At 35.3% G+C, this 17,526-nt stretch overlaps 1 protein-coding gene across 1 annotated transcript; it reads right to left on the bottom strand.

The window, feature by feature from the left end:
* Positions 1 to 10,196: 10,196 nt before the first annotated feature.
* Positions 10,197 to 15,101, bottom strand: LOC139819112 (very long chain fatty acid elongase AAEL008004). The gene is made up of 7 exons (XM_071788294.1): positions 14,170 to 15,101; positions 13,110 to 13,158; positions 12,573 to 12,763; positions 12,349 to 12,429; positions 11,996 to 12,158; positions 11,681 to 11,820; positions 10,197 to 10,846 (listed from the first exon to the last, which is right to left on the bottom strand). Exons 1-7 carry the CDS (start codon positions 14,233 to 14,235, stop codon positions 10,682 to 10,684), a joined length of 855 nt encoding a protein of 284 aa, XP_071644395.1. The 5' UTR covers positions 14,236 to 15,101; the 3' UTR covers positions 10,197 to 10,681.
* Between the last annotated feature and the right edge of the window lie 2,425 nt (positions 15,102 to 17,526).

The raw sequence follows: 17,526 nt of genomic DNA, 5'->3' as shown, positions 1-17,526 counted from the left end.
GTGACGATGGTCGATGACGTCCCACGTCCCGCAGCCCGCAGGTAGACCGGGTAGACGCGACAAGTGAATCTAACATGGCGGAATTTAGCAAATAGCGCGCGCGGACCGCGGCCGGCACGGCCAACTTCACTCGTTAAGAGCAATTGTCGCGAGAACGCTACTTGCTCCTCCTACACCTGATGTACTTTTCGCACTTTGAACAACAAATAACATCGAGATTACTTTTACGTGTTGCAATATAAGCGACGTAAGAGGAATAAATTGATGAATTAAAATCAAAGATCAAAGAGAAATATCTGCGGAACATGCCAACCGAAAATAATACGATCGCTACTTTATCAATTAGGCGATTCAAAAATTAGGTGATCAATTAGGTAATCAATTTTATCAATTCAAGGCGATTTTGGTTAACTGGAATTAAATTATTGACTTATGAAAACGTTGTGTCTATTTCTTACGATCGCCAAATTGTCAAACACGATTAAATATGAGGTTAAACGTTAATAGGGACCGTGATCGCTAATTAAACACGTCGCGGCGTCACTCGATGTAGAGTCCGTTCGATCCTTTTATCCGTGTTCCGAAAACCGAAAACGATGGACGACGGTCACCGGTCACTTCATTCTGAAGTCGAGCCGCGAGCGACACGACGCGAGACGGCGAGACGCGAATCAAGTTGACGGTTGGGAAAAGCGAAATCAACTGTCCAAAAGAACGTAATAGAAAGTCACTATTATCGAATGCGACATATACCTCGACATCCGTATCTAATTCCGCGAAGCACATGTATTAAGCCTTGTGTCCACGATGCTAGAGAATCGCTCCGAGATCTCAGACGGAGGAAAAATTGACCAATCACATTTAAGCAATTCGGCCAATTGACCAATGCAATTGGTTAATTCTTTCTCCGCCCGACATCTCGGAGCGATTTCTAGCATCGTGGACACAAGGCTTTAAATAAACATTCGATATATTAGGGCTATCACACAAAATTGCATAGGCTGCATCCGTCGCGCTGGACGGACCAATGAACATCTTATGTAAATCAATATGGCGACTTTATGCTGTATGCTCATTGGTCTTAATTATAGATTAGAGATATAAGAGTAGAGTGCGCGAGTCATATGCTAGCACGTAAGAGGCTGGATATAGGAATAGAAAAAGAACGCTGCATATAGACCCTTTCTGTCTTTGTCTACGCGCGCATAGCGAAACAAAGACAGAAGGGGCCCATGCGCAGCTTTATCTTTCTATTCCTATATCGCTTTTTCAGCTCGCTCGCGCACTCTATTCTTATATCTCTATGGGTCTTATGCTAAGCTATGCATTTTGTGTGTGATGGCCTTGATTTCGGGTTCTTTAATTATCCGTTCCGAAAACGACGGAAATTCTATTCTGAAGCTGCGCGACACAACGCAAGACGCGAGTCAAGTTTTAAGGTTAAGAAAAATGAGATCGATTATCCGAAAGAATGTATAATCGAATGCGATTTATACCTCGGATGTCGGAACGTAACCGATGGTCCAATGAGAAAAATTCGTTATCGAAAAAGAAATTCTCTCATTGGGCCATCCGACATAGGCGACATACGACTGATTGTATTAGAACCGGCCTTAAATGAACATTCGATGTATCACATTTTTCTGAAATCTGAATAATCGGACCTGGCGATTCGTACTTATATTACTCTGCGATGTGCGATCCGCGAGCAACGACATCAGAAATCAGAACGGGCCGCGGGCGCCTTGGTAACATGAGCAGTGGGGATAGAGAGGGGTAGGCTTTATGCGATACGCATACCCGGCATACCGAAAACCGAACTAACCGACCGCGGCGACCGCGCACCGTGTGTAGTGTGTATTCACCTTACCCCCACTCTATCCCCACTACTCATGTTTACCGCGACGCCCGTGACCTGTTCCGACGTCAGACGTGTCGTTACTCCCGCGCCCCTCGCTCCGGCTCCGGTTCCCGCTCCCGCTCCAGCTCCCATATCGCATATATCGCGGAGTAAATACACGAGTCGCCGGGTGTCGCCTGTCGCCGGGTCCGATTGTTTAGCTTGCGAAAAACTGTGATACATATATCGAAAGTTCATTTAATTCATGTGCTTCGAGGAATTTATACGGATACCGAGGTATATCGCATTCGATTACATTTTTTCGGATAATCCGTAATCGCGTTCTCGAGACAGTTGCTCCGGGCGAGTGAAGTTGGCCGTGCGCGATTTACGAAATTCTCTCCGCCAACTTCGCTTCACTTGTCGTGTCTACCTGCGCGCGGGAATCGCGGGATGTCACGGTGCGGCGTCATGGCGTCATGGGCGTCAAGCGGATCGTACAGTTTCGTTCGTAGTTTCTTCGACCGCGACGTAATTCTTCTGTCGCCGTGTAACTAAGTTTCTTAGTTACCGCGTCGCGAGATTAATACCGGGAGTGCCGTGTGCCGTGCTTTTAGTGTCGCGCGATCATAAGAGGAGACGATATCGTCGATTTTCGCTCGTGAACGTCGTCGCGTTGTGAGTGAGTGCGACAATGGACCAACGGAGTAACGGAGGACGATCGAGGAGAGGAGAACGGGGCTTGGGAGGCATCGGGCGACGGCGGAGCGACCGTGGGGTGAGTAGTTGTTAATTTTCTTATATATTATATTTTGCCGTCCTGTCAGTTCTGTGGTGGACTCCGCCACTTTCGTGATTTTTAACTACGGTGCAATTTCGGGTCGAGTCTGATCTCCGGCGTATGCGAGATATTACGTCGCGAACGTTGCGTCTCTCTCTTATTCGCACGGTCGCAGTATTATTTGTACAATTTTTCGCGGATGAATTATGCGAACTAGTTAACACGGAAATATCCAGCCGATTATTGCGTCGCCGGCGGCCGCGATTGTTTTTTACATTTTAAAATAAGATATTTGTTAAAATAATGTTTAAAAAACGGGCAATAATTATTTACTTCGATAATTATTTACTGTCGATTATCTTGGATGTAGCTTTAATATAAAAATATTTCTTTTGTTACAGATCAACGCAGAATTACAACTCCGCTGTTGCGCATCGGTCGGTGAGTTATTTTTTGAGCAGAAGAGATAAATAATAAATATATGTATTAAGTTTATTGGTATGGTACAAATTAGTACAAATTCAGTCCTTCAAATTTCTGTATTTAATTTTCTTTTTTTCTTTTTTTTTCTTGTGGTCTTTCTAGCTTAATGCTAAGGTAGCACCGCCACGATTTTCTCCGAAATGGCACGGGATACAAAATTGTTATTAGTAGTACAAATTAGTACAAAATGGGTACTAAATATTCTGATAGGTCCGGTTTGATTCTGCCGATTTGGTCCTGCTAGCTTATAGAAGAGGTCCGTTTTATTCTTCGTCGCGCCTTTGACGATCGTGACTGAATTAATTTCGGTTCGGTGCGCGTAGTCGATCGTAATCCATTTATCTCAAGAACGAGTGGTAACACCGTAACTCTCCCTATTCTTAGCGATATCAGGAAACAGGACATTATATCATTCGTATAGAGATATCAGATTCCCCCTTTCGCGTAAAGTATCCGGACGGTATTAATATCGTCGAATGTGCGATTAAATGAATAAGATTATGGACGCTTATCGCATAAAATTCGATTCGTGTATTCTGTATGATGTTTACCGTATCCGAGAAGCGCTGGACGTCTGATTATCTTCGTACGAAAGAGTTACATTATGATAATTTACGTTAGTGTGTCATACGTAGAAAAATCAGGAAAAAAATACATGAAAATTCACTTATTATTGTCCGATAAAATAAGAGTAACGATATTAGTGTGAAATATTCAGAATTTAATCACATTGCCACTGACAGAGATCGTTCTGATTAATCGATGCTCCATTTAGTTCAAATAAACTTTTGTTTATCCATTCTCTAAAATTCGCGACGTGTTAACAACACATATCACGCGACTAATTCATTATATCGTTTTGTGCATATGTCTGTACTTGTTGTATTGGATCAAAACTATCCGTGTCTAACCATACAACATCATTCTATATATGTTAATTAAAATCAGCGTTTGCTAGTGCATTTGACGCGACGGTCATTCGAAATTTTCCTGGCTGGCTGGTTAATCCATAACATGGTGAGAATTTAATAGCAAAATTCATTACTCATACAAAATCCTCTAAATCTATTATTTATTGCCATCTGTAAGACAGTTGACGCGAAAAAGATTACGTTTTGCTAAAACTTCTCTAGATTTTATAAAATTACGCGAAGTTACTGAATTATCTAGTTTCTCTAGTCGAGAGGCAGGCAGCAAGATGAGTAGGTACTAAACAAAAAGTTGGTATCCATTTTTTATACAAGTCAGTAAATTGCCTCACCGAAGTTTAACTACGGCTCTAGTTAAGATGAAAACTTTGAATCGAAAGGGAGGAGCCTCTGACGAAGTGATCGCACATTTCTTGCGGATTAAACTCATTCGCCATATTTCGTCGATGCATATTCACGAATCAATGCATAAAACTTGGAACATAACAGAAAGTTTTTTTGCGAGTAATCTCTTCTCTCGAATGTAACGTGACATTTGCATTTAATCTCGTTGAAAGAAAAATTAATAAGTTATAGAGAAATGATGCGCGATATTTAAACTAATTATTTAAATATTTATATCTTTCTTATATTGCTCATGTACACTGCGCGATTCAATAAATCTTCTCGCCTCCCTAGTCAGAGAAGACTTTTCCAGCTGCATGCAGCCACTTTCATTCTTCCAACTGAAAGTCCTAAATCCTACGCGACGCAGAAATTTCATCGATATTCTCTAATAAATTCGAATGGGCCGTTCGAGAACCCCAGTCCTAGTTGTAAATATTCAAAGTTTTTATTCCAATCAGATTTTTCTTCCCGCCGTTCGCGCGTCTCTGCTTCTAACACGCATTTCCATTCTAACATCGCCGCACCACGAGAAGAAGGAACAATCGAAGTTTTACTCGAGATGGATTTCCGGACGGAAAAAAAACCTCCTCGATGTTCGAGGAGGTTTGTGTACGGCCTGAAATCGAATCTCGAAATTCTCGATGGGCCGTTGTGGTAAATTTCGGCGGGGCCTCTCTCGAGTAGTCCGTGATTTACGCCCCAAGTAAATCATCTCATATTATGAATACCTTTCAAACTACAACGAGCTCTTCACCATTTTAGACGTAAAATCACAACGGAAAGAAATAACCCGTGTCGCTTGTGAGACCGAGAAATTTTCTTAGCAATCATTTTTTTTTTCACTCTCATTGTCAGTTCACGCGGTGTCCTCCTCGTCTTCTCACGTTCATTAATCTTTGCCAGCTTCCGGTATGCCTCACGCGCCGATGTTTCGGTTGAAAAATTACAACTGCACAGTCGTATAAATGCTATAGAAAAAGAAATTACATTCTTGATAATCAATAATCGCGGCTAAGGAGAATGAGCAAGCGTGGCGTAGCAGACAGCGCACTGGTCTACTAAACCAAAGATCTCAAGTTCGAATCCAGTTCTGGTAGAACCAAAATAAATAAATTGTATCGCTTGTCTCTCCTTCTCGACAGAATGGCAGGCCGTCAGGAGTATATCTCGAAACCCCCTCGAAACCCCCTCTACCTTGCCGTTCGGATTCGGCGTTAAACTGTAGGTTCCATGTGCTTGTGTATACAACCTGCGTGCGCACCACAAGCACATTGAAGGAGGCCTAAGTCTGACTCGGACTGTTGCGCCATTGAATTGAAAAAATAGCATTCTATTAATTGAATTGTTATTAGTTGAGGTGAATTGGACTGCATGGAAGTGCATGGTTACTAACAGCTCCTTCAGATACTACCGTATCTTCAGATACGGTAGGAGCTGTTTCTAGCCATGGCACTGCTATGCAGTCCAATTCACTTCATCTAACAATTCAATTAATAGAATGCTTTTTTTTTTAACAAAAACTCATGGTTACGCAGTATAATAATTAATAATGATACCTTTTACAATTGCTTGAAAGTTTGTATAAAGAGAACATTTACATTGTTTCGCAAACATGGCGCATTAATTTACTGAGAAAATAATACGTTTATAAAACACAATTATCTGAGAGAGATATAGTTACACAAATTATAATATTCATTTATAAAAAGCCCAAACCTTTCTTTTCATCGTGCCGATTGTACCGACACATAAGATGTACGGTAGTCGCGTGTGCTATCAACGGTCTGCGAAGGTAGGGGAAATTAAATTAAATTTAAATTAAGTTCAATTAATTAAGCCGCTTCTCCCGTGGGAACTACGCTTCTGTGCTCACTCGTTGTCCCTGAAATTCACCTCCTGCGAAAGGGCTGCCAGTGAGGATAGTGATCCTTGTTTGGCTCCGAATACGGAACTAATCTCTTTTAAATTAGTATTAAATTCTAAACGGTCCCGAGTCTGTATGCGGTGTTATTAAATTTCGCTGTGGTGCCACATGTTGCCGCGAAATTTTCTCGCTTCGAGCGAGTCGGCGCGGACCCGATGTTTTACACCGATCATAAATACGGTGGACTCCTCTATTACGTTCCGGTAGCGTTACGATTTCCGCGATATATGATGTAATCTTTCATCTCCGAAATTGTCTCGACAAGATTTAAAGACCGCTTCGAAACATCTGTGGATTTTTAATGATATGCTATTAATATACATTGCGCACAGATTCACAGATCTATATTCGCAGATCTGTTCAACATTTTTAAAATATATACGAATTCGCACAAAACGAATAATTCTGCGAGTGATGACTCGTAATATTTTGAACGCGATGAAACGGTACTGATTTAAATAAGTATGATCAAATTAGATTAAATGTAGGTATAAAAGAAATTAATTATTTTTCCGCGCAAGCACACACAACTTGCTTGATACAACGGTGAATAATGAAAGTTTGATTTGATTTTGCATCATCAGTTTCCGGTTTCCGGCCATTATTTTCTTAAACCTACATTCCGCTACAATTTGATTTAGGATTGCATACGTCGGATCTGTAACCGATGCTGCAAGTGGCAGGTCGCAAGACACTGGCACCAAAAGAGATATACGATAACGACAGACAATTCGAGCGAGCTTTCGAAACGCCGTAGGTACCGTGCCAAAGAGCTGAGACTACCTTAGCCCGTTTCAGTAGATACTACGTGCACATACACACGTACATACTCACGTATATATGTACTTTGGTATTTAAGCAACCAATTACGTCGTATACCGAGCGATCGTAACGGAGGATCGTAATATGGAAGCGGCGACCGGTGCCGGTGCTACCTTATAAATTTCACAGAATTGGCTGCGCCGCGCCGAAGAGTCACGAGGCACGCATAGCCAGCAATAATGACACCGGGTGCGGTATTAAAATTTTCCAAAAATAAGGGGCGCCGCTACTATGCATTACGCGGCGCGAATTTGCCCCATATGCACTTTTGCGCACTAACTACCAATAATGCGACTGCAATATTTGCATTTCCGTAAAACGGACGTTTTAAGTCTGAAGAATGTAGATAAAATAAGCAATCAAGTATATAATTATATAATAAAATTGCTGCGTGTTATATCATTTAATTAATATAATCTATAACATGTCGCCACATTTTGACTATATACATATATGAGAACTTTCTTAGTGACAAAAAAAGATATTCTCTGTATATGAAAATTTTTCTTCTAATTTATAATTTTTTATTTTCTCATATACTTCGATATTACTCAACATTGATAATAAGTTTAAAAAAATGATACATACGTAATATCAGTTACAAAATATTTCGCAATGAAACAATATTATTTATAGGTTTGGTTATTTATACGTGCAATTTTTTACTTGCGGGATTTCTTGGTTCTTTATCCAGAAGCACGTTCTAATGTGCTTAAAAGTTTCTTTTTACTTTAAAACAAGCGTAATTGTACCTTTGGAGTTTCTTTCTTGAAATAGTCGCAAACGATGTTCTTCTCTCGCACTAATAGAACGCATCTACGTGCATCGCGACTTGAAACTTGCAAAATATCTCTAAAAGTTGTGGCTGTGCATTGCGTCGAGGTCACGTTTCTGGCTAGAAGCTGGCCCCACGGAGAGAGACTGAAAAATGAATCTTCTCCACAGTGAGGCGAGATAGGTGCCGAGACGGTCATACATTTCGTACGAAAGGATCTTCCCGAGTTCGACTTTTTTTTTTGGTAGGCGGGACTATTGCATGCCGACACGTAGAGCTGCTGCCTCTTCATATTTCATGACGATGAATTAGAAGCAGGCGTCGATGCCAACTTGGTAAAGTTATTTGTTCAATAATGGAACCAAACTACATTCAATCCATTAAATATTGTATACATATGTATATCTAAAAACTTGTTGTTTTTGTGAATTATTAACTTCATGCTTTTTTGTCTCGTTTTTCTTTTTCTTTTTTACTTTATTGCATGTTATTTAATTACGCATAAATAACGCATGTTATTTAATTAAAATAACATAATGAAGATAGACAAAACGATTTAGTCATCTAAATTGAGCGACAGAGCTATTTCGAGTAAATATTTATTGCACCAAGATAATGATGAAATTCTAACTTTAATAATCCATCCTTTGTACTTTCGGCGCAAGCTCTCCCTTTCTTTCGTACGTCATCCCAAATATAGCCTTACACAGTCCTCGGATTCTTTGTATTCCGACTACCTAAGTAAATAAATCACCGTACCATCTCAATATGTTCAGCATCAAGCAGCGATTCAGCTAAATGAATAGAAGATGGGCACGTTGGTTATTACGTTGAAGGGTAATTTGTAAACACTCGATAGCAGAATAGAATAATTATTCGGTCATTGGCATAATAATAATTTATGATTCATTATAATCACAAACGTCTCTATGTTAATAAGTTAATTTATATAAGAAACATAATAAATATAAAAAGCGCAATATTAATCTTCTATAAAAGAAAATAATATATGCACTAAAAGAAATTTATTATTTGCAAGAAAATAGATTTCTTTGAATTTAATTTCCTCAATTCAAAGAAGTATTGGGTTTAAGAAAACATTTTTCTGAGTTTAAAATATTTTCTCGAATCTACCTAATACTTAATACTTCTTTAAATTAAGGAAACTAAATTCAAAGAAATTTATCTTCTTGCAAATAATAAATTTTTTTTTAGTGTAGAAAAAAATTTATATTAAATATAAAAGATAAAAAGCAATATGTGTTAATAGTATATGTTCAGCATTATACATAGAGCTATTGCCTTTGACGAAACGATTAGCCTATCGCATATATACAGCGAGAGCCTACAGGGAAAGACGTGCTGTGCAGAAAGGGGTCGCGGCTTGAAGTACGGGATAAATACAGGCGATGTTAATAAAGTCTTATCGGCGCGAGGCCATGCGTGTCGACTTAAAGCCATGGACACACTAATCCGCTATGCTAATGTCAGTCAGGCGGGAAAATAGTCGAGTAGGTAATGCAGTCTTCCATGGCACGCGTATCTGCATAGAGAACGACGTATATGTACTTGACTACGTATTAGGACAGTAGGATTCTGGTTAAGATGGCTCCGAGAGAGCCACGCGTATACTCAAGCTTCTATGACGTGGGAAATAATCGCGTACAAAAGTAACTGCAGCTTTCACAGAAATGGTTAACAAGAATTAAAGTTTTTCCAAGCACCATTTCATCGTATCTTATCCCCGCGGTAGTTTTCCGAAATATCGCCTATTTTTGATGGCAAATACTCGTGTATCATGAAGGAACAGACCATACACAGGAAGAAATGAGAACGAGAGAGGAAAAAAAACGAGCGAATTCAGCGTTGCAGATTCGGGATATCATATTTACGACGCGGACACGACGTAATCCGGAACATTGTATAATGCGTAGCAAATCAGAAAGGAGAAAAAGATTCGATGGCAGATAGTCTTGCGAATAAAATCCGAGCTGACGTAACGCAGAAGCATTACGTACAGCGTAACGTATCTCATCTCATAGTGACTTGTGTGTATGTCTGTCTGTATTTCATGCATTCCTTTTATAAATCTTTTTCTCCTGAGATCTCACGAGTAACTCGGATATTTGATTCTCCTCTCCTATCCTCCTTGTCTTTTCGACAATTATCATCACGTGTAAGAAAAATAATGTAAGAAAAGATGTTACAAGATATTGTGTGTAGAATTTTGGCAATTGTTATTTATTGAATAAAAATATCGCGGTAATAGAATTACGCAAAATTTTAAATATCCGTAATATCTACAGAATAAAATTATATAAAATTATAGCGGTACCTTTCAGTACAATATATTAACGCCGATTAATCAGTTATGCAGCATGTTGGAAAAATATAATTCATAAGATTTTAATACATATAAAAAATAAATTAATAACAAATTTTTACTCTTTTATAAAATTTATAAACTTCTTGCATAACTTGTAAAATTTTGCTATTTCCATTTAATCCATCTATATAGATTACTAATTATTACAAATTATCGAGAATTTGCATGCATTCCTATTTATCAAACTAACTGTAAATTAACCAATATATATAAGAGAGAAACTCGGAGAGAAACTATTTGTTCATTCACATTACATTTATTCAAATCCAATGCGAACGCATCGAATCTTTTATGTCTGTGCTCTTGAGCTAGTTACTGCATTATTATAAGACATTATTTTTAATATTTAATTATTTACTTAATCTTTTTTTGCAAGTATGACTTCCTATAGTAATCTAAGAACATATAGAACATGAATGCTACTTGAGACATGTAAATGTATGCTAATGGTTTCCGCGTTGGTTCGCAAGACGGTAGAAGCGCTTGAAAGGTATGGACCGTCATAATAGCAAACTGAATCTGAAACAAATAATATAATGTTGAAATTCAACGTAAGAAATGAAGAAAAGACACACATGTTTACAACAATCATCTCGCGCGGATCTTTTTACAGCTAAATTAAAGTTTGCAAATGCGAAATACCTACTCATAAATCGGAATGGAGTCTAAAAGTACCTAAAGCGTTTCATTAGGGAATTATTCCGAAGAAAATGTAAATAAGTATTCGCGACGCGAGCAATGTAAAAGTAGTAAGGACACACAGTGTTCATATAGTGCACGCTTGACAGGCTCAATATACCACATGCAAAAAAGCACACACCATTTTGCCTTTCCTTGTCCAACCTCTGACCGGAATTCTAGAACGCAAAAGCTCCGCGCGAAATTAAACAACCACGTAACCCGATAAATCGTTCCGTCGATATCGCTGGAAATAAAAATTCTCTGGTAACGGATTATTTAATTAAAAACGGTACTGCGAGCTTTCGTCCACCCGTCTCCCTGCCCCTCGCTGTTACGCTCAAATGCAAACCGAATTGAGATTCGACGAGAACACATGTGATTCTGCAAGCAGCGCTTACGGAGCTTTTCAATCCCTCGTGAAAAGCCAGTTATCGAGTTATAGGAGCGCTGTAACCACAATGAAGTCCGCGTATATGAACATATCACGCGAAACGCGCTATTTCATATGTCCGCATGAATCTGATATAGGCACGCTATGCTTCTCAAAACTATCACAAATCGAATGTGGAAACCTTATTATCTTGAAATTGCGATGGCTAAAAATTTATTGGAACTTTGTACAACGCCATATCGTGTAACGAATATAAACAGACGTAAAATATAAGTACGTACCAGTTGCAAACGAGTTACATATTTCTTCCACGGAGTTATTATCTTCTGTGTTTTTGGTCCTAAACAAGCACAGAGATAATACATGTACATAACTACATGTACTGCGCAATTGGGCAACATTACAAAGGTCCACATGCCACCTGTACATTAGATAAAATATGAAAGTAGATTGTCATATATACATATAATTAGAATTAAATCAATATGTAGATATACACATATTTCTCAGTACTCGATAACGTTTTTGGAAATAAATTCCATAAATTGCAAAAGTTTCTTCTAAAATTATCATAATTACTGCTGTCTAGTGCATACCAGGTGCATATTTACAGGTGATCCACGCCAAAACGAGAGTCGCTGTATGATGATATACGTGAAGGAAAGAAATTTGATTATATTTCTTTCTGAGAATAAAAATGATAGTATCTGCAAGCTCGGCAATTTTCAGAATTAAAATCCACCACATCCATCGAGCCATCTTTAAATAATAAAATTTCATATATTTCGAGTGTTTCTGTATTAAATACTCTTATATCGATTGAGTTTTAATTTCATTTATGTTAAATTACAAATCTTTGTAATAATTAGTCAAAGTTTTAACGTAGGTTTTAATGAGCAATAAAATACATAACTTAATTTTATCATAGATTTTAATTACAATTACTTACGCTAAGCGATATAGAATCGTCTGAGATCACAAAGGGCTCACATCCCATAGAAAGATGCGTTGTATAACCAGATGTGAGTATCTAAAAAACAGATAAGATTATAGTTTAGATTAAAAAATGTAAATAGAGAAATATGAATAGCGAAACTGAAACATCCATATAATAATTAAAAAATTTTATCTCGCGTATATTAAATTATTTATTTATTTATTATGTATACTCACACCATAGAATAAAACAGCGCTTGCAGTTGCAATAGAAATATTATAACATATCATAGTTTTGACGAGCGCGTGAGGTTTTCTGTCTTTCATGTAAAGTGGTCCGAAATAAAGCACAAAAAACAAATAAGCGAGTGAAATCAATACTATACCAAACGGATTTGACATTAAGGGCCAGTCAGAAACTCTGGGATCTGCAAATCAATAAAAAAGTTTTAATTTTGGACAATAAAACATTCGAAATAATATATTTAAGCTTGTGAAAAAGATTGTAGCAATATAACTCGTAGAAAAATATGAAAACTTATATAATTGCTAAAGAAAAGGATTAAAGATTATATCATTTAATATGGAGATTTTTTTCGATATACTCAATTAAATAAGTACTTTTCTCCGTGTAAATATAATATTATACGCTGTCAATTAATATGTACTTATTTTTATATACACGTATTATATAATATTTCATATTCAATATCATCTTTTTCATAAGCTTTTTTATGACATTCGTTCTCGATCTAATTTATTCGTCTAACTTACCCGAAATTTCATCGACAAGGTAATGATAAATATCCATAACTCCCATATCCTGAAGAATAAAGGCAATTAAAGGAAAGCAAAGAGCGACACGTTAGCAATAGAGTAAATAAATTCAAGGAAAATTTGATGATCGATAAACATGTAGAAGTTATATAGGGATGTATAAAATACATTACATTATAGATATGAAGTTACAGACGGATATCGCATGTGATAGAGGGAATAAAGTTATAAGCGAAACTCCCGTAATCATCGAACTTCTGTCACGCAGTTGATTGCTAACATCGACTGTACTGTATAGTGTCGGGTCAGCATTTTACCGAAATATCTATGCCGGATAGATTTGATTTTAAATAAAATGAAAAAAATATTTCGAATACAGAGACATGACAATTTATTAGCAAACAGATTTAAAGGGCAAAAATGATTTTTTGCGCTTGTTAATTATAGTATAGATTTAATCCGATCTTTTATATTTATATATATAAAAGTTAACGAGTCGCTCGTATAATCCTCTAAAAACTAATTGCTGTTAACGCCTTGAAATAAATCTATTGATTATTTTATTCAATATTGCGATGGTTATATAGCAATAATGTAATTTGTGATCGATAACGTTTCTAGATACACCGAAAAGAAAATTTATTATTTGCAAAAAAATAGATTTCTTTGAATTTAGTTTTTTTAATTCAAAGAAGTATTGGGTAAATTTAAGAAAACATTTTTCTGAGTTTAAAATTAAGAATACTAAATTCAAAAAAATTATTTTCTTGCAGATAATTTTTTTTTTCAGTGTATATATATTTTTTATATTATCAAGTAATGTTTTAAATACACTTTTATATTATTGCATTATAACTTGCATAATAATATTATATTATAAACATCTTTTGTTTATATTAAGATCTAAAATCATGGAATATAATATATGCGTAATGATGCGGGATCACAAAATCATTAAGCTTTCGGAGGTCAAAACTTTACTAATAACGTAAATTAATGGAACGGTATAGAGATGTATTAAAAATTAAGTATTGAAGTATACAATTAAGACACACACCTTTGAAGAAAGATTTGGCAAATTCTTCCCACATTGTGACTTTAATTTGTGCATGTCTATCGACATTTAAGAAACTAACACTTGTGTAAAACTAATATATTGATGTTAACAACCCGTCGTGTCAGTACCCTACTGCGCTTTACGTTCATCAGCAGGCCAAGAACCCCTAGCGTCGGCTTAGAACGCAGGGTTGTAATTGATGAACAAGATGCCCCCGTGAAGAATTTATTGCCAAACACCGCCAAAATACGCGTTAAATATGAAAGAATAATATAATGAAATTATTCAATAAAAGTCATGTATTTTTCTCTTACATAATGTTAATATATAAAATATTTTACAATTTATATCTTTCAATACATTAATAATTTCTTCGTTATTTTTATTTTACATGAGGATATTTTTGCGTGGGCATTATTTGCGAATCAAAAAGAAGTTCATGGATTATTAAGCACATTTTTATCTGATTTAATGTATATTTAGTATTTTATTATGTAATAATTCTCATTTTAATAACATTTCCTATATTACATTTATCAAATTATCATATTGGCATAAATTCTGAGAGGCGGTTTAAATATATTAGATTGATCAATAATGATATAATATCGAAAATTTATATTTATATAATGTTTCACGCGCAAAAGTGTGAATGCGAGTATACAGCCATGGTGGCGAATTATATTCCAGTATAGATGTACGGCTTCTTATATAGTCATTTAAATGTGGATTAGCCGACTTCGTACTTGTCTCGATATTATACGATTCGAGTTGAGAAGATAGTCACGAATTGACCTTCTCTTAGTATTAGAAATTTACTGCTCGACCTCCCTTAATCAGATCATCCAACTACTGCGTTTCGCATAATTGAACCGGACAAATTGATTTCCGTGTCCGGAATTCGTTATTTCTTCTTCCTTTCCTCTCTCTATAGAAATTGAAATGCAATACTTATATATTTTTATATTTTTATACTTTTATATTTTTGCAAAGAATTTGTTTCTGATGAGAAGAAAGGTGACACTATTATTAAATTCATATAGAATTCATATACATCTAGAAGATACATGTATCTATGCAATATATGTATGTATATATATTATGATGATTTATTTTATAATATTAAGGAAACATAAAATATTTTGAAAATAATTACTAAACGATATAAAAAGTTTAAAAAAATATTTATAATGCACTGGAACCAGAATTTCGGAATATTGAATGTCTATAAAAAATTTACATTAAACCTCGCCTAAATATTTTCTAAACTCTTGAAATATATATTAAATGCTTCTGTTCGTCTTTTTTTTTTAATTTTTAATGCTAAATGGAGAAAAATTATATTTCTGATGTAATGATTGACAAATCATCATTAGACTACATTTCTTTTAGTTATGTCCTTCTTTTTTTACTTTGGTCTTGAAACTTGAAATATATATTAAAAATGCTTCCGTTCGTCTGTTTTTTAAATTTTTAATGCTAAATGGAGAAAAATTGTATTTCTGATGTAATGATTGACAAATAATCATTAGACTACTTTTCTTTTAGTTATGTCCTTCCTTTTTTACTTTGGTATTAGTTAAACAAAAGAAATGAGAACAATTAAATAATGTAGATACCTACATGATTTAAAAAGAATGTATATAAACATTTTAATCTCGATTTTAGTATATTGTAAGAAAATATAATTTGAGACTTTTCATCGATGCCATCTATCTATTTCAAGAGTAACATTATTAAAAGCTTACTGATAAAATATTTACTATCAATCGCTATTAAAAGAATATTTAGTTATAACATATAATTATTTGTGATGCTGTGAATAAATAGCAATTAATTTTTTTATAGAGTATCATATATTTATCTTTAAATTCTTGAAAATATGATATTACCCACTGACGATAGAACCTTATTGTTAGAAAAAGGCACGTACAATTCAAAATTTATTTGTGCACTGGTGAGACTGGACACAGTCGACTGAGGGTCGAAAGACACTCGAACAATGATTAGCAGATTGATGGTATAAACTCTTTATTTCGTAATAACTAAGATGTACGATGGGCGCTCGCTGTCGTCAGACTGACTGGTAAAACTGTACGATTTATTACATCCAACCGTATGACCGTATATGACCTCACATATATTTGTCACAGATTCATGTGTTTGAACCAATTAAATCCCTAATGCCCGTATAAGGAAAAGATTTAGCTTGTTGACTACTAAGACAGGTGAATCTTGCATATGCATGTGAGATACCGAGGGTATCTCATACAGAGGGTTCTTAACGATAAGAGATAATAGTTAATGCATTCTGCAACACTCTTCTTTACCGACAGAAGTTTATATAGGGCTTATAGAAAATGTTGTAACAACTTTTCTTATATTTATAATATCTTCAAAAACATATTATCAAACAATTTATTATACATAATATATGTGTATATAACATTCCTCTTTCACTTTATATCAATTATGATAATGCAATCTTTCACATGTTTATATTTAAACAAAAAATAACATATAGCATATTTTAATTATTAAATTATGAATTTTTCCATCATATAAAAAGATTAGAAATTTGTATCGATAATTGCAATTGAGGTATATATTAATAACCTAAATGTAAATAATATTCAATATCAATAGTTCAAAGTTTAGAAATTTTCATCTGAAATACTATTATAACCCTTCAAGAAACTCTGGATCTTCCTTCAAGATCTTGAAGAGTTAATAAGTGAATACATTGTGTGAACATTTTATAATAGGGATGGATAATATATGCATAAGTATACTGGTAAACACTTGAAGCATATCATGTAAGCTTTTAACTTGTAGACAGTATAGCTTAGGGATTAGCTTAAATCATAAAGTACAAGATTCACGTATGAAGGGAGAATAGGGGAAAAAATGCTTAGGGAGGCTACTTTCATAGATATTTGCATAAGTGGCTGCATCTAAAATTTGATAAAGGAGACAGAAGGAGCACTTTTAAAGCATGTCACTTTATCTTGTGTATGTGTGTGTGTGTGGTTAAAGATATATTAAAAATGCACAAAAACATAAAATATCTTGATCGATGATTTTAATTATCGCTATCTTTAATGATATATATTAAATGATAAAAGGAAATGTGTCTTACGATTAGAGTCTTAGAGAAGCATGAATTTTTTTGAAAATATATGGAACTACTTTTTTTCTACGAGTTTATTTATAAATTTATAAAAATAAATTACACATTACTGCCACATGTACACACCTAGTGAGCATATACAGAGCAATTCTCTTACCTGTTAGGAACAAAATAAAGTTACATTTTAATATTTTTATATTAAGTTTCTTTTGTCACAGTAGTTTTTA

The sequence above is a fragment of the Temnothorax longispinosus genome, chromosome 9 (genome assembly GCF_030848805.1).
Source record: "Temnothorax longispinosus isolate EJ_2023e chromosome 9, Tlon_JGU_v1, whole genome shotgun sequence".
NCBI classification, from domain to species: domain Eukaryota; kingdom Metazoa; phylum Arthropoda; class Insecta; order Hymenoptera; family Formicidae; genus Temnothorax; species Temnothorax longispinosus.
This window is presented reverse-complemented; position numbering and strand designations above follow the sequence as displayed.

Coding starts and splice junctions, on each gene's coding strand:
- LOC139819112 (XM_071788294.1), bottom strand. CDS start 14,235: ATGTCGATAGACATGCACAAATTAAAGTCACAATGTGGGAAGAATTTG. Junction 13,159..14,169: donor TGCCAAATCTTTCTTCAAAG/GTGTGTGTCTTA, acceptor TTTATTCTTCAG/GATATGGGAGTTATGGATAT. Junction 11,821..11,995: donor CACCTGTAAATATGCACCTG/GTATGCACTAGA, acceptor TCTAATGTACAG/GTGGCATGTGGACCTTTGTA.